The following is an 18,705-nucleotide window of genomic DNA, read 5'->3' as shown; positions in this document are numbered from 1 at the left end:
GAAGGCATTTCAGTTAAACTTCCTGTGAAGGATTCATGCTTTAGTCATCCTCCATATTGTGTCTCTGTCTGTATTTTTAGACAGCTGCCTGGCTCCAATACGGACTCTGTTTTCATTGGCATAGTTTGGACTCCACAACTTGAAAAGCCTTCCCTTAACCCCTGCTGCTCTATGGACACACACACATACACACTGACCTCCTACCATTTGTCAGGCCAAGGTCGTGTGTGTGCGTGTGTGTGCGTGTGTGTGTGTGTGTGTGTGTGTGTGTGTGTGTGTGTGTGTGTGTGTGTGTGTGTGTGTGTGTGTGTGTGTGTGTGTGTGTGTGTGTGTGTGCACTATCAGCTTCTAATGATGAGCAGGGCACACAGGTTTTTCTTGTCTGAAAGAAACTAATAAAACTGACAACCCCCTGTCCTCCGCTGGCAGAGAGAACTTGCATTAAATTAAAAAAGTATTATACACACACTCCATAACAGGTTGACCTCATTACACACTTAAGCAGATAGACTGGTATGTTTTACGGAGAGGCATACACACTTGTACTAGAAACCAGAAAAGCTGTATTAGATTCAGTTTGTTCGCATGCAAACAGAAAAGAACCAACCTACTTCCTACTTTGATGTTTTAACAGTAGAATATGGTCTTGAAATGTTGGTTCTGTCAGAAAAATCTGAAACTTTAGACTAAACTAACCAGGATTTGTCTGATTACTGGTGTTAATTTTCCAGCATGCGTCAGAGGCCGGTATGCACGCACACACAGAGAAACTGATAAGACAGGAAGTTAATTAGGGTGGTGAACATGGTCTAACAGCTCAGTGAGAGGGGAGGACAGATGGGCCTTGACTCCACCACTGACACAGAGCCAGAGATGGTAGGAGGAGGCGGTGATGGATGATGGAGGACAGACAGAGGAGGAAAGTTGTTTGATGGGGTTTGCGGGAGAGGGGGATGAAAAGATTAACTGTGGAGGGGGGAAAAAAGCTGGATAGAGCTGCAGGGAATTCCCTGAGTTCAGTTTTAATAGAGCGTTGGGGATCCTACTGTGAAAGCTGCACATTGTCAGACAAAGACATGGATGACAGTCAGCGTAGACACTTGACATTGTAAATGTTTTTAAATTTTTAAAATTTTACAGTTTTGTACAAGGCTGTTTATAGTGCAGACATGAGGTGGTGCAGATGACAGTTGGTTGGAGGAGTGATGAGTGTTAAAAGATACGATCCTTGGATTGCATTATTTGAACTTTTCTCATAAGTCTCACACAAACACCTGGAGTTTTTCATATTTTCATTTAACTACTCGGCCGTAAAATAACTGGCAAGTATATATACATATTATATATACAACTTGTTTGGGAGGGAGAGTTCTGTTATCAAAATGAAGTTTGGAATGAAACAAGTGAGATAGGAGGGAGGAGAGATCATGGAGAGAGAAGAAGGGAGGCTGCTTTCATCAAGAGCAGACGGGAAAGAAAAAAACACGAAGAAGAGTAAAGGAAGAGGAGGATAGACTGAGAAGGAGAGGGTTAATGTGTTAATATTAGGGGAGTCAAATGAGTTGACTGACTTGAACTGGCAGAAAATCTGGTGTTTTTTTTCCAAAAAAGGAATGATGTAGGCAAACAAAAAACCTGTGTGTGGCTAGGGGGGGGGGCTGTCACATGCATAGTTGTGTGTCGGCTGTCACATGCATAGTTGTGTGTCATTGACTTCCCTGCAGAAACCTTTTTTGCTGCTGTCAATGTGACAGTTAAATGGAGTTCACGTTTAAAAGACTGAGTGTTTAAAGCAGTTATATTTAATGTAATTGTTATGTACTGTGGCTAGTTTTATCATTCCATTTACTATAAGCCTTGCTGTCAAGTGGACAATTCAGGGGTATTGACGTCATGTTGACCTGTTTTCAGCTACAGTAATGTTAAAATTTACTGGACCCAGGGGTGCTTTAAGCCCTTACACCAGGGCTTTTCAATTACAATTGGACCTGATTTTAAAACCAGGAAATGTAGATGGGCCAGACATTTTCAGCAGCCTATTTAAAATCTTTTTTTTTTTTTTTTTTTTTTTTTTTTTTTTTGGTAATGACAAATTTTAAACAAATGCTAATGAATGTAAGGGGGGGGGAGAAAAATTCAAAACCTGGCTTGTTCTCACCTCTGCACAGCTGACAAATCACAGCGTGATGTGGGTGTGAATGTCGGATCGTCAGTTTCAGAAAGTTACAGAAATGGTCGGACACAGCCCCAGAAAAGTGTCGGGGGACGGGGTTTGTGAAGCTATTCGACCGTCAGTGTTGGGCAAGCTACTTGGAAATTGTAGTGAGCTAAGCTACCAGCTACTCTACATTAAATTGAGCTTCACTACACTGAAGCTACCTCCCAGAGAAATGTAGCAAGCTAAGCTGCACCAACATGGCAAAAGTAGCTTACTACATTCCAAGTCAACGCTATCTCAGTGATCAATAAAACTGTCAGTAAGCTGTGATCTCTGCTCCAAAACCAACCACCCTTAATTTTATTCACTTTTTGCCAACAACTCTCTGTATTTCGCTGCAGCAGGGATGTTATAGCCCAAGGATTGGTACGTGATGGTACGCACACATTCTTAGATTCTTAATTTGGTTTAGTAAAGTAATACAGCTCAGTGTCTCCTAAATTTGTTTGTGGTGGTCAACTCATTGCACTCACAAGTTTCCTTGAAGGGAGGTCATTTATCTTTGCAGACTTTCCTATCAATCAGCACTTTTAACTGTGTTTAAGTGCCGGCATTTGAAACCATCTACAGTGTTTGTGTGAATGGATTGCATACAAACATTACTGTCACCTGTTTTGTATTCATGTACTTTGAACGAGACTGCGTATTTGCTTGATAGCTACAGCTGATGATATTGTGTGTGTGTGTGTGTGTGTGTGTATATGAATTAATCTTTTGTCATGACACATTCTCTGTTTCAGGGAGTAAAGTTCGAGCCCAGCTTGATGCGATGCTGTCACATCCCCTGTGGGAGCCGCCCCATCGACTATGCTGTCAACATCAGCAACAAACTGCTACTTGACATCCGTCGCCATATCAAAAAATACTACTCTGTGAGTATTTCTGTTTGTCTGCCAGTTCGCAAGCCCGAGTGAGGTTTTGATAAATACTACTGATTCTTCCAATAAAACTCTGCTTTACGCACACTCAAAAACACAAGCACACAAACATTCATGTATTTACTCCTTCACCACCTGCAGGGCCACAAATGGGCTTCATTTAGTTTTCATTCAGTGTCTAATGCTGCAACTTGTTAGACCAGCACAGCTGGCCAGCTGACGAGTTGCTCTCTCTTCTCCTAATTTTCCCCCCTTTTTTAAAAACCTTTTTCTCCATACGTACAGATTAGTTGAGCTTGCAGTTAGTTCACAGATTTCTTCAGAACTTATGCTTCATTTGATAAAAAATAAACACTAAATGGAAATCTTTGGTTCAAAACGCTTCATTTTAGCTTTACACACTGTTAAGCATCTATCAATACATTCCTGAAGAAATTAAGTTAATGCTTCACCTGACAAAATACAAGCTCAAGTGGCCAGAGAAACTGAGCTGTATGTAATGAAATAGTCAAAATTTGTGAAAATTGATCTTTCACAAAGTGTCTATAATAGTGTTGGACTGTATTTAACACAACGTGGGATGCAACAGATGCAGTAATGGTAAGAAAAGAAGCCATCAAAAAGATGTTGGACGAGAAATGAAGGAAACCTCAGCAGGGCACTGCGCTGACATTTTCAACCAAAGAGCACATTATGCTTACAAAATGAAAAGAGCACCTGAAAGATTTGAAGAAGCATGATCCATGAAAATACTTAAATGACCATTCTGACTTTGAATACCAAGTTTAACATGCACGCTGTCATTTTTTTTTTAAATTTATTTTTTTTTTTTTAGATAAGGTGAAATTTAATTGATACTGTGAGAACTGGGTTATTAGAGAAACTAAAAATACAACAAATCAAACGTATTTTACTTTAAAGATCGAGCAGATTTGTCTCAATAATACAGGGCTACTCTTGGCTTGAAAGAATACTTAAGATGTTGGATTATAAGCTTTGCAGGGTACATTATTTTTGGAGTTAGACACATGTACAGGCTCTCTCAAGAGCATGTATGCAAAGTGTGAAAATGTGGATCATTGGCTCTCTACATTGTTGGCTATTCACATTTTCAGATCTAAAGATAAAAGAACATAAGGCCATAAATATGTTCAGACATGCAAATATGCATAGCCACTTGATTAAATACATGTTGAATAATCATAAATACAGAAATGTCATGAAATTATTAAATGCTGCTACTTAGTATTTGTTTTTATTATTGACCAATTGATCATTTTAGAAAGGAATCTTATAAACTTTGTGTGTTATTAATCAGTTATTAAAGCTGACTCATCACATGAAACCGATGGGACTGTCAGCACTGCGCAAGGCTAAGACGCCCACAGGCTGTCAACAAACCAGTTACCCATCATTAGGGGTGTAACGGTACACAAAATTCATGGTTTGGTATGTACCTTGGTTTTGGGGTCACATTTTTGGTACAGCAAGGAAAACAAAAATGTACAATATTCAACAGTGGCTCATTGACCCTAATCCTTACTGTAACAGTCAATGCAATCAAGTACTGTCGTATTGACAATAAGAACAAATAAATAAAAATAAATAACACAAATGTCAGTAATGCTCCATCACAGGACTCTGACCTGTTGATAATTCCTAAACAACTGCAGCTTGCACTGGTTTATACAGGGCAGACAACGGACTGACTGAAATGCAAATGTGAAGACACATTGTAGCGGGGCTCAAGCACTTTGACCACGTGTTTAAATCCTCTATTCTCTACAACCGAGTACAGTTGCATATCTGCAGCAATAAACACTCATATCAGTCATTGCTTTTGCGTGTTCAGAATCTCCAGTAAGAGGCTGCCTGAACGCTGTGGGGAGAAACTCGCCTTCCAGTCTGTTTTTGTCTCGTTCCACTAATCGACACGTACAGGTGATGCTGTCGTAAATGTCATGTTTGAAGTGTTTCCACAGTCAGACCCGACTTCAGTTGAACAATGTCGGCATACAGTTTGACACTAATTGTTGCCCATTTTCGCTGTAACGAACCGGGAAACAGACACTATATGAACTTGACTAACCTAGCTTAGCAGGCTAAGCTGAATAGCATGCTAAAGTTGATGGACAGCAACTGGTGCACCGCCAAAACTTTCCAGGTAAAACTCGCGCTCCAGAATTTCTGTTCTCCGTGTGCAAGTAGAAGACAGAAATACTACACTATTCTGAGGGGTGGGGGGGACAGCAACACAGAAGACAGAACCGCGACACAAGACCGTGGACGTTTATATCGCAGATTTAGTTTCAGAACTGTTACACCCTTACCCATGATGCATCTGCCCCCAAACAGTCCTCTGCGAACTGCTACTACCTGGCCAGACAGTGCTGTGCACCTTGTGATGGCACAATTTGCAATCAGAGGCAGAGCTGTTGGAGTTCTACTGTACATTGACTGCATCTATGCATAGTGTGTTTTGAGGCAGGTTTAATTGGCAGTTGTAGCTATTTGTATCTTCTCCATCACATATTCGGCTTTCAATACTCTTCATGTTACGCATTCTGCATATAAGGGTATTAATTCAATATAATTGTTGATTGTCTTTTACTTGAATCAAATTTGGGTTGCCATGAAGTTTTGTAGAGACATTCATTGTTCCCAGAGGATTATTGCTAATGACTTTGTTGATTCCCTGACTCTAGCGCCACCAGCAGGTAAAAGTTTTCACTTTTCCCATAACAAATCTCAACGGATACTGTGTGAATTGGTACCAAATTTTGTACAGACATTTTATTTTAGAATCACATGAGGTTCACATTTTTGGTATTATTGGATGGATATACATTAAATTTGGTACACACATTCATGTTCCCCACAGGATGAATTGCATTAACTTTGGCGACCCCTTAACTCTTTATTAGCGCCACCATCAATCCAATTTGTCCAATACTTTGGTTTATGACCAAATACCTACAAAACTAATTATATTCCTAGCATTAACAAATGTTAGCATTCTAACACACTGAACTAAGGTGGTGAATATGGTATGCATTATCTGCTAAACATCAACATGTTAGCATTGTCTTTGTGAGCATGCTGACATTAGCATATAGCCCAAAGCACCGCTGTGCCTAAGTACAGCCAGACAGAGCTAATAGCGTGGCTGTAGACTTGTAGTCTTGTTGTGTAAACCAGAACCACAAGTTTGTCTGATAATACATTATCAGATGTTGTGTTTTTTTTCCCCCACAGGGAATTGTTTAACCAAGGTGGTAAGTGACTTTTATCCTGATACATCTCATCTTGTCATCTATTTAGAGAGCAGATGGGCCTTATCAATAGTCACATTTTGTGACATTTGCTCTGTTTCCCTGAAGGTTAATGTTTTTATTCATAAAATTATAATCCCTTATGATGTTAGCTGAATTTTCAGGCCAAGAGGGCCCACCTCTGATATGAAACACTGTAGGAAACCCTACACATTATCTCTGTATATATTTGCTATATTGTTATATACTCTATTATCTAATATTATATAGTATACCTGCTGAAGGCTTTGTTTTACTAATCTGTTGCTTTTAAAACTTGCTAATGCAGTCTTACTGTGATTTATGTTGGTACATTGTTTGCGAACTGATATCCACTGACTGAGATTATACTGATTCTTTTTAGACTGAGTAGAAACAGGATGTGAAGCACAGGGCAAGTTGTCACTGTACTCTGTGCCTGACGAGCAGCCTGAGAGTGAAAATAAACCAGATGCCTGTGTTGTCTTTGTGGAGGGCTCTCTCTCTCCTCGTAGCTTCTAACACCTTGGTCTTGAGAGAGTGGAATGCACTGTCTGTAAAAGTGTGTGTGTGTGGGGGGGGGGGGTTACTCTCCCACAGTGCTGAACAGAAATCAATTAGTTTGGTGAATGTGTGGGGAGCGAGTCCCCCTCAACCCCTTTGTCACGATGTGTGAAACAGCTGCTACCTCTGAATACTTACACCTCACACAGCAACACACACTCTCTCACACACCACTGGATGCTGAACAGCAGTGGACACAGCACACACAGCGGGGCAATGAAGAGGGGTAATATTGTGTAATTAAGGATTCCTTTCAGGCCGAGGGATAGTTCAAATAGAGCTGTTTGTCTGGCCAGATAGAGTGAAAGCTCTACATGTCTGTGTGTGTGTGTGTGTGTGTGTGTGTGTGTGTGTGTGTGTGTGTATATGTGTACGCCAGTATATGTGTATGTGTGCTGGTGTCCTAAGCTAGGACCACAGAGACATTAATCATTAGCGAAATTACCTCCTGCCCCCCCTCCCAATCCCCATCCCCATCCCTACCATTATCAATAAACCAGCACCCTGAGAATGGGCAAACACTTGTTCACTCCTCACTCTCTCTCGCGCTCTCACACCCGCTCTGTTTGTTTCACTATCCCCGTGGAAGATAGTCATTGACATAATGGTTTCCCTAGCCCCTTACCTTAACCTTAACCATCACAACTAACTACCTAACCTTAATCCTTACCCTAACCTTAACCTAATTGTAACCTGTATCATAAAACCAGGTCTTAACCCTCAAAAAGCAGTCTCTACCCACGGGGACCTCGATTTTTCCCATGGGTTAGTGTGCCTTCAGGTTAAAGTCCCCACCGGGATATAAGAACATGAAACACACACACACACACACACACACACACTGTTGTCATCCTTTCCCTGTCTCATCCTGCTGTCTTTGACAAAATGAGAGATTCGCTTGTTTCCTGAACCACCCAATTCTTCTTTTTCTCTTTTTTTTTTAACCCCTCCCAACTAACCACCGTTGCCATGGCATTTAACAAATTATTGCAATTACCCTCGTCATGCGGGTCGCCCCTGGAAACGGGCTGAGGGGCAAGAGAAGAAAGGGGGGAGGGAGGGAGAGAAAGGGTGAATGAAGACCAGAGAAGGTGATAATCCTGTTTTGAACAAAAGGTCAAATTGGTGAATAGAGAAGCTTTGATTAAGCGGAGGAGGTACAAAGTGGAACCGTTTGAGCTCTGTGTATGTGTGTGTTTGTGTGTGTGTGTGTGTGAGAGAGAGAGAGAGAGTCTTTTTGAAGTAGACCGATTTTAGGTCTATTCACTTTAGAGCTGGAAGTGTTGACTGCTGAAGCACAAAAAACAGTTAGAGCTCTTTCTGGTACGTCTGTGTGTGTAAGTGTGGATGTGTGTGTGTGTGTGTGTGGCAGGTGGATTCCTCTGGTACAGGAATCATCTAACAGAGACTTCTCCACTGTGTTAACAATAGAGCTGAAACAATAAATTGGTTAATAGATTAGCAGATTAACAGAACATTAATCTGCAACTCTTTTGATAGTTAATTTAATTTTTCAAGCAAAACAACAGAAGTTCACTAGTTGTTGCTTCTCAAACGTGGATATATATAATATTATCGTTTTTTAAAGTCTTCTATGATTGTAAAGTGAAGATTTTTGGTCTTTGGACTATTGGTCGTTTAAGTCAGTAAAAATGCCAAAAATGTGATGGTTCCACATTATCAAATGTAAGAATTTGCAGCCTTTCTTGGTCTGACATTATAGTAACTTGAATATTTTTGGGTTTTGGATTGTTGGTTGGACAAAAAAGACAAATAGTGACATCACCATGTGCTCTTGGATATTGCGAGGAGCACTTTTCACTATTTTCTGACAATTTATATACCAATTAATTGAGAAAATAGTCAGCATATTAATAGATAACAATACCTGACCCTTAACTATAGATTAAAGGCAAAGACAGAAAAGATATATGGAGCAAAGAAGGTTCAGACTAGGGCTGCAACTAATGATAATTTTCATAATCAATTAATCTGTGGGTTATCAATCATCAATCAACTGAATTGCTTGGTCACTATAATGAATAGTGAAAAATGCCAATTGCAATTTCCCATAGCCAAAGTGATGTCTTTAGATTGCACATTTTGTTTAATCAACACTCCTGAGTCAATGTTTTGCTCCACAAATGACTTAAATGATTAATAAATGATCACAGTTGTTGTCAATTAAGTTTGACTGATTGACCAACTGATTTATCAACTAACCATTTCAGTACCAAGCAGCCGTTCTAGTAAGGAGTTAAAGGGTCAAAGACAGTAGCACCCAGACTGCAGAACAGTTTAAAAAGACTCTTTGCCATATGTATCCCTGCAGCTTCAACAGAAGTTATACAGTAATAAAGAGGATGTTAAAGTATCAAACCCCAAACTGTAAGAACGAGAGGTTTTGGAAGAGATGAGAGTTAAAATAACCAAACAGACAAAGAAGAGGAAGCAGAGAGAGGGTATATTTCGTGGTGGGCCCTGTCGTGGCCTGGTCTTGCCTCTGTTTGGTTAAATTATGTGGAACTCATTTGACGTCTGCATTCAGTGTGTCAGGTATCCACTGCTATAATTATGCAATTATGGGCCTTTATTCTCTCACGTCCGACTGTACACCCCCACCCCCACCCTCGCTCCTGCCTCAATTAGAATTTTTTTCCCCTGCCTCATTCCTCGTATGCTCAATGTTTTTAGTCCTTTCTATGTGGCTCACACGGGTCCGTTGCACTTTATCTCAATTTATTTTTATTTTTCTGAGTGAGTGTGTGGATGGGTATGGGTCACAGTAGCAGAGCACAAGGCCATTGTCGGTAGCTTTTTCCTATTTTCAGCCTTCTCAGTTGTGTGTGTGTCTTGAGTCTTTGATGTGTGTCTTATTAATTCATTTTAATGCATGTGAAGGGGAAACAATTAATATGTTTGTGCCCACTGCTGTGTGTGTGTGTGTGTGTGTGTTCGTTCCTCTTGTGAGTCCCATGGGAACAGCAGTATGTACCAAGGCTGGTGTCATAAGAAATACACAAAAAAAGACAGTGATCAAGCAGCCGCCCATTGAAAAACACACTCTCATACTCCTTATCTCCCACCTCCACCAACCATTGTCCTGCGTATGTCTTTATCAGAGACGTTGGAGCAGTCTCATTTCCCATGATGCTCAGCTCTTTGTACAAGAGCGGCAGAGGTGTTTAGATAATTAGTCCTGGAGCTTGGGTTTGTGGGTAAAGCTGTGAACTCTGGGACTTTCTAATTGATTTGGGACATATGTGTGTGTTTGTGTGAACGTGTGTGTTTGGTTTTCATTTAGAGGAGATTGGCTGTGTGTGCGTGTGTGCGTGTGTGCGTGCGTGCGTGCGTGCGTGCGTGCGTGCGCAGCTGTGTGTGTAGGCTGCATGAAGCACTCCTCTCCCTGTCTAGTCTTACATTTCCTGTTTAGTTGCATAATAAAGAAAGAAAGAAAACATTTACAGAATAATGTGCAGTATGTTCTTAAATTATGTATGTGACAGGTGTACCTACTGTACGCAGTGAGTCAGTCTTGCAATGTGCTTTCACAGGTCTAAATTAATGGAAATAATTATCTTGATAATTTCCAGGTGTTACGAGATTGCAGGAAAAGTTATAATAGAGATCGAAAAGTTTGGATTGCAGGTTAGGTTGTGCAGAACAATGACCTAAATCATCAAATCCATATGCAAACAGGTCTGGAATCTAGATGAGGAAAATGTCAACATCTGATCATGTCAGAAATATATGGACTAGGACAAAAGTGATAAAGGGAATAAAAGAATTAACAAGGAATGATGATGTCCTCTTTCAGCCACATTCATGGGGTCTGGAAGTGTTTCCTTTACCATAGACCATGTACCTGTCGTAATCTACAAAAGAAAAGCAACAACTTATTTTCCAACAAGGCAATGACCCCAAATGGCTTAAAAAACTGTTAATGTTCTTGGGTGGCCAAGTTGTAGTCCAGTTAAGTCATAGTGACAGAACTATACTATATAAGAAAAATACTGTTCACTCTCGTCCCCATGTGAACTGACAAAGTTTGAGCAGTTTTGCAAAGAACAATGGGGGGAGATTTCAGCGACCAGGTGTGTTAAGGTGGTACAAACCCATCTGCATAGACTTAATTGATGCTGTTAAAGGTGCCTTTGCTAAATATTGACTAGAAGAGGGTAAAAACCTGTGCAATAAATAGTTTGGTTTTATAACATACTACAAAAGACAGGGATACATTTTTGTTATACAAACATCCTAATGATAGTTTTATTTTTTATCTTTTTCATTTGCACTTTGTGCAGTGCAAGTAGACCTCAGCAACTTCAGTAAATCATTGTGTGATTGTATGCGTTTGTCTTTTAAGAGTCACTTTAAAGATTCAAGTTCAAGGAAACAGTTTCAGGTAACCCGTCCTTCTAACCAGCTTCAGTTTGTTCTGGTTGGTTCCTGTTATGAACGGTTATTGAAGGTTTCTGCACAATGGAAAAGGGTTTATATACTGTAGAGTCAGCTGTAAAGAAAAAAAATCTTTACCATTTCTTTTGTAGCTGCTGCTGCTCAAAACTGATCAGGAGACGAGACAAAGCCAAACATAAAAATCGATCAGAGAAACTCTGCGTGCCTGTATGTGTGAGGGGGATGAGGATAGAAAGACAGGTGCAGTGGTTTTGAGGGGGTTTATTTTGAGTGAATGGAAGGAAGTATAGATAGATGGAGGAAAGAAGCAAAGGCACTGATGGTGGTGGGTCTTATGCTCTGTCATTAGTTGGGCATTAACCCCCTCCCCTTTAAACCCCCCTTAGTAATGACAGGGCATAAGAAGCAGAGGGGGTGGAGGGGTCTGGAAGAATATGGAGAGATTGAGAGGGTTAGATCACAGCACCTGCCCAGGGTCACTGCCTCACCCCAGGGGGTCCTAACTACTGCCGTTTTGGCTGTCCACTGCTCTGCCTGTCTGACAAGTACCCACAGAGCAGGACCCCGACACACAGCAGCTGAAGATAAATTCTAATGTAAAGAGAGAGAGAGAGAGAGAAGGGTGGGATGTGAGGTCAGATGTAAACCTCTGTTCTTTTCCTTCTTTCTTTGCTTGTCTCTTGCGGTTGTTTTTTTTTTTTTTTTTTCCTTCCTCCGACAACTTTTCTTGTCATTTCTGTTCACAGAATTAGAGCAGCTAAATGGAAGCAACAATTTTTAGCAAGATGTCTTCATTACCAGAAACCATTTTTAAAGTTTTTTGAGGCAACAAAGTTGTTTTGTTTTTTTTTTGGTCAATTTTTAAGAACACCTTTATCAACAAAATAAATGGCGACACAAACACATTTCTATAAATAAGTAATCATGTAGGGTAGTAAAGGCTGTTTTTCTCATGCAAACTTCATGCTTCTATGTTCATCTGTCTGGATACGCACCTTATTCATGTGTGTGCATTTTGAGATATTTACAACAGGGATCTCATGAAAAAGCTAGAATTTAAAGTGATTTCAAAGGAGTATCGTGGTAATGGAAATTCAGGGAGTTTGATAAATGCTCTGACCATAGAATGGGAATAAACAAATAGGTCAATATAGCAGAGTGTATTTAAAAATGTGTTTGTTTGTTTTTTGTTTTTTTTTTTTTTTTGTTTTTTTTGTTTGTTTTTTTTACTTTATTGCTTGATATTGTGGTTTTCAGTGTTTAGTTCTTCAGAGCATCCAAAACCCCAGCGGAAACCAGACTGGTCACAGATTAACAACTGAAGAATGACCTAAAGTTTAGAGATACAACTAAAGATTATTTTCATTCACAATTTCTGTTCATAATTTTTTTATTAATCATTTAGTCTTTAAAATGTCAGATCTTTGTGAAAAATGTCCATCGCATTTTCCCATAGCCTAAGTTAATGCCATAAAATGTCCTGTTTTGGATTGTCGGAGCAGCAATCCAAAGAGCCCAAATATTCGGTACAATGATATAAAAGCAGCAAATCCTCACATTTGAGAAGCTGCCACCTGCGAATGTTTGCAGTTTTTTCTTAAAATATATCAAACAATTAATCGATGATCAAAATAGTTGCCAATTAATTCTGTCGATTGATTAATCAACTCACTGTTGCAGCTCTACTAAAGTTTGAAAGTTTGACGGTTGTTAGAAATAATGTGTCTGATGTGTCTCTTGTAGGGCTGGTTGGTGTGTGAGGACCAGGCCTGCCGGAACAGGACTAGACGTTTGCCCATTGCCTTCTCCCGCCACGGGCCCATCTGCCCTGCCTGTACCAAGGCGACTCTCAGACCAGAGGTAACACAACCACAAATATCAGAGTTCACACTTAAACACACATGACTATGGATTCCCCTATTTGGTTAAAGAGATACACACCAGAATAGGGGTAACAAACAATTACAAACACACGCTCTGGCCTGAGGTTGAGCTGAATGCCCACACCAAAGCACATTGTTGAAATCTGTATGTTTTGTCCAGGTGATGGTGCTATGGAGCTGAAGTCTCTCTTCTCATATGTGCTGTATATCTTTGCTCATTAGTATCACATATCACTATATGTATGTATATATACATTAATCATTATATGTTAATTAAAATATATATATATATATATATATATATATATATATATATATATATATATATATATATATATATATATATATATATATATATATATACAGTAATCTCCTCTTTGTCGCCCAGCTTCTGTGTGTTTTGTGTGTCTATGCACTCACATGCCTGCCTTCATGTGTTTGTAAGGCACTAAGAGCTGGTTGGTAGTTAAACCATTAAAAGCATCTGTCTGTCTAGCTCTGGTAGCCACCTTATGAACGCTTTGTTAGCTTGACCACTGGATTTAAAAGAAACACTCTCCCTTTCAATTTGAGTGTGACGGTTCAATCTATTTTTTTTTTTTGTCCTCTTTCTCTGTCCCATTCTTACCAGTCCTGTCTCAACCCTGGCCTTAACTCTCTCTTGTCAATTTTGTATCTTGCATGCTCTGCTCCTACCTGTCTCCCCCCCCCCCCCGGCTGCTTTGCTGTGTCTGACTCTGTGGCGACAGGTTGTAAACCAGAAGGCCAATTTCTGCTGTCACTGTAGCCACTTAGGCGGCCATTGCTGTGCCTGAGGGCCGTGACACTTTAAACTGCGGGCTGAATAAAGCATTTAACTCTCTGTGCTCACTCATGCACCCTTTCTCTACCCTAAAACCTGTAGCCTCTCTTCATTTTACCTGCTCCTCAACCGCACTGTTTGATCTCTTTGCTCACTCATAACATATTCCTTTCATGTACATCTAAGGAAGACTGATGATGATAATTGATAACAAACTTGTTCAGCAAAGCTAACAAGGTACTTTACATAAAGGTAATGTATAAAATAAAGCAAATAAAATTAAACACATTAAACAAAAATTGCTTGAAAGAAATATATGAAAACAAAATAATGAAACAATGGCAAAATCTAAAACTGAGACAACCAACAATGAGGAGCACAGTGGTTAGGCTCAGCACTGTCTATACACTATAAAGAGTAAAACCTTCATGTGGCTCTAAAATATGAAAATTAAGCACATGAGAAAGATAATAGAACTTTTTTTAGTGTAGTTTCAGTTTTTTCCAAACGCCATCCTGCTTTAACAAATGGATGCTTGTTAAAGTCTTTTACTTTGCTGCGGAGACAGACACACGAGTTGTACCAAATTAAGAACAGTCACCCACTATCAGAAGGGTTGATATGTACACTGCAGCACCCTTTAAGGTTAAAGGGCTTCCCAAAGGAGAGGAGCAGGCTAAACTATTAGGAGCTTTAGTGAAACTACATTTAAGATCATATTTACTTTGTCTACTTGGCTAACTCATATGGAGCCTCTCACATGCCTATCTAATTGATAGAGGCATTAAAATGTTATTAATTCATTTTAGCCAATTCATTCAAATTCTTTATCCTTTTATAAACCTTTTGATTACATTAGACTGACCTGATGTAATAGATTCCCTTTGTTTTAGCAGGACTGTGATGGCAGTCATGGGGCCTCCACCTGGTCGATCTCTGTCCTCGGTAATATGCTGGTTCGGTCTTGTTAGCACCATGCTACAACCTACTGACTGTTACAGGGAATTAACAAACAGGTGGCACGCAATGTAAATACCATTGGCTGTTACAGTTAAAAAGCAAGGCATAACAATCAGTTTGCAAAAATAGAAAGCATTGTGTTTATCCAGTGAAGGTGTCATAAATTCAGCTTGTCTGATATTTAAGTATAGAAAAAGCTTTGAAATCAATCATGTCGGCAGCCTGGGCAAGAATTCAAAAAGCTCTTCTTCTGTGGTCTCCTGATTATTTCTATCTTTAGACCCTCCCCCAAAAAATGTTTAACAGAAAAATATTCTTTTCTTTTTTTCTTTCACAAAAGCAGTGGGTAAATGATATGCGATAGAAGATAGAACATGGTTGGAAAGAACCAGTAAAAATTAAATACCTCTGAATATTTAATGAATTATGTATTAACAATTGTAGTTTGAATTCTGTATCAAGTGTAACATCGAAATAGGATTTTTGAATTTATTTCCACATAAAAATGTTGTGAAATGAACACTGAACTAGTCTTTAATATGTATCACATTGTACAATGTAGGCTCTTTAAATACCTTGTGATCAGAAATAGCTGCTACTTAGCAATACTGCAAAGCATCTGCCCTGCCGAAGTGCCCTTAAGCAAGACATTTAAACCCTACTAAATGTTGCTGACCCTTATATCTGACCTCTCTCAGAGAAGAATTGGTATAACATGATTCATATCAGGCTAACACTGACTTTTCAGTATTAGGTAACACTGTTATCTGAATCAAGCCAGTGCATGGAGATTAATAGCCCAGCAGTTTACATATTAAATTGCTGCCAATTATGCAAAGTACTCAAGAGGCCATTCATGGCTGTTTGAGCTGGTGGTAGACTGTGCTCAAACAACTAGAGAAGATGATGAGGCATCTACCAGTCCCTGCGGAGAGGTCTTTTTTTCTTTTTTTTTTTTTTTTTAGTAAAGTTTTTTGTTTGTTGGAAGCTTTCTGTGCTTTCTGCATCTAGCCAGATTCTCTGGCTACATTCCCTTTATGCTTTTTATCTGCCAGTATCATCATAGATTATCAAGCTAATATCAGCACCAGCCAGAAAGACAATCAGGGTTTCTTCTTTGTGTATGCTGTATACTAAAAACACTTTTTTGTGCCAGAGCTTTTGTAAAGGAGCATCTTGTTTGTGACTCTGTGCTCCCTTTTCTCTCGTGCATCATGGAACATTTACCATCGCTGTGGGTGCTGCCTCTCCTCTCCTCCCTCCATCCACCCATCTCTCTCACTCTGCCTCTTCCTTTTACTCCCTCCCTCTCTGGACACAGATTCAGAGCGTGATCTGATCTCCATGTAATGGGAGAGTAATAGGCACTCTGCCTTGATTGGTTGGTAATTTGGGGGAGTTATGCACAGGTGCAATTTGTAATATTTTCAGTAAATTAAATTTCTTTCTCTTCCTCTCTCCCTCACTCTTCATCTCTCCCTCTCTCCTCTCCCTCCCTCCAGAGCGCTTAACTCAAATGGGCTATTTTTTCTCACAGTGTCTCGAATCTCTGTCCTGACTTTCCTTTTCTTTCCCCCTTTTATTCAATGCTTTCTTCCCTGCTTCTTTCTTTTCATTTTCTTTCTCTCCCCTCCCTCCTTAGCTCTTATACTCATTCTCTCTTCTGCTGGCTTGCTCTTTCTCTTCTCCTCTCACCCTCCCTTTCTGCCTCTCTCTTTTTCTCCCCTCATTTTATTGATGTACGCTCAGGCGCCCATTAGAGCTCCCTTTTTCCCTCTAGTGGAAATTGCAGCATGTTAATTTTCACACAAATTACGGCAATAGCAGGTATCTCTATTTGATACATTATAGCGGGAGCAATCAGAGATAATTGAGTGCCTTTCAGAGGGAGACGGCTGCATTCACTGCCGGCTCAAAGCTGCCCCATTATCGCCTAATCGCTCTTTAAACACTGAATTTTGCCGAACAAAAATTCTTGTCATAATTTTGCTTAAGTGTATTTGGAAATCACAGTCCTTTGAGCGAGGATAATTGAAATCAAATCCCTTTCACTGGAGCTGACATTTCTACATTTCCCTCCAATTGAAATTAATTTCAAAAATTGAGCATGAATATCTTCAAATAGCAGGCAATTATGCCTTTCAATGGGGAGAAATTACCGGTGCTGAATCGTTGGAGGCTTGCGGGCGAGAGCACCAGTTAAATGCCTTTGTTTCCCGCCGTGTTTGCCTAGTAAAGATTTACATATATTGACTCATTATGGTGTCTTGTGAAGCTGATCGGCGTGACTACCACAACCGGCAATAACGCTCATCGCATCTAAAAAGCTCAAGAGTTTTGAAGCCTTGTGACCTCACAGCTGAGGGAAAATGTATGTTTGTTTCTCTCCATCTCCCTCCCTTTCTCACTCCCTCTCTCTTTCTGCAGCTGCAGTTATGCGAGGGCTTGGATATTGTAGCTTCGGTGTTTACAACGCGTGTTTGCAGCTAAGCTGGAGAAGAGTATGGAGAAAAAGTGTGTGACGCTGAGGCCTTGTTTGTGCTTGCACACTTTCCATCCACTATAAACTCCACTGTGTGTTTTTTGTCTTTCCTCACATGCACAGAGAGACACTTTGTCTGACTGACTATCTTTTCATTAACTGCTTCACTGGTGTACTTGAACGACAGTATAGTGCGCAAAAGTTCTTTGGAGGTCGGATGTGTGTGTCTTTGTGTGTGTCCCCTAAAAGATAGAGACAGGTGTTTTTAAGACTCTGAGGAAGTCTTGAGTGCTCGTTTTATTGTGTGAGCCATTTTAGAGTGTTTTGGATCAATTTGTATGATTTAGCCTCTCTTTCTTATTTCTTACTTTTTCTTTATTCTATACATCCCGTCTCTATTCTCTCTTTCTTCTGTCACACGCACACACATTTCCATCTTCTTTTTGGCTTAACTGTGTTTGTGTGTGTGTACATGTGGCGGGATGTGTATATGTGTGTTGGGGGGGAGTCATTTGGGGAAGAGGGAGGCAAAGGAGCAAGGGGTACGAGGTGGGGGCTGGGGGGTCCAACGCTCCCGGGAGAGAGGCAATTTCACAGCTGGTTTGCTCCTTAGGCAGTCGGGCTGAAAATGCTGCAGATTTGTGGAGCAAATTGAAATGGTGTCAGTGCAGGAACAAAGCACCGAGCTGAATGACGAGGTAGGCGTGCGTGTGTGTGTGTGTGTGTGTGTGTGAGCGAGTAAGGTGGGGTTGAGGGGCTCTAAATTCAATAACAACCCTGTAACATTTTAGCCACGCCTTTCTGACACCTGTCAGTCAATCAGTATGCAGCGACTGGCCCGCCCACAATCAGTATTATATTGTTTGAATGTGAGTATTGTGCACCCGTGTGTGTGTTCTGTGTGTTTTATTTTCAGAAAGAACTGTGCTGTGTTTCTGCCGACCGAGCTTGTTCAACCTTGGCAACCGTAACCGAGGCTCCATTATGGGATGTGCATGGTTTGGTTGTTGACTAGGCAGTGCATCAACGGTCAACAGCTGTGTGTGCCATGTGAGCAGCCATAGAAAGCCATTAAACACACACTCAGATTCACACATCACATAGTTTGCATTTAGTTGCATTAGATACTCTTGCCACTTGATTATGCCACAGCAGTAAAAACTGAAATTACAATTACGCACATTGCCGATTGGCAGGTATAATGGGCAC

At 40.2% G+C, this 18,705-nt stretch overlaps 1 protein-coding gene across 2 annotated transcripts in view; it reads left to right on the top strand.

The window, feature by feature from the left end:
- The window catches only part of pola1 (polymerase (DNA directed), alpha 1), a 57,471-nt gene that overhangs the window by 26,700 nt on the left and 12,066 nt on the right, over nt 1-18,705 (top strand). For both annotated transcript variants that reach the window (XM_044177014.1, XM_044177013.1), the window contains exons 34-35: nt 2,959-3,090; nt 13,113-13,229. In XM_044177014.1, the coding sequence (XP_044032949.1) occupies nt 2,959-3,090; nt 13,113-13,229 (249 nt within the window). The remainder of the gene's footprint in view (nt 1-2,958; nt 3,091-13,112; nt 13,230-18,705) is intronic.

This window comes from Siniperca chuatsi, linkage group LG19 (genome assembly GCF_020085105.1).
Source record: "Siniperca chuatsi isolate FFG_IHB_CAS linkage group LG19, ASM2008510v1, whole genome shotgun sequence".
Taxonomy (NCBI): Eukaryota; Metazoa; Chordata; class Actinopteri; order Centrarchiformes; family Sinipercidae; genus Siniperca; species Siniperca chuatsi.
The sequence above is the reverse complement of the archived record's forward strand: the minus strand, read 5'-3'. Positions and strand labels throughout refer to the sequence as shown.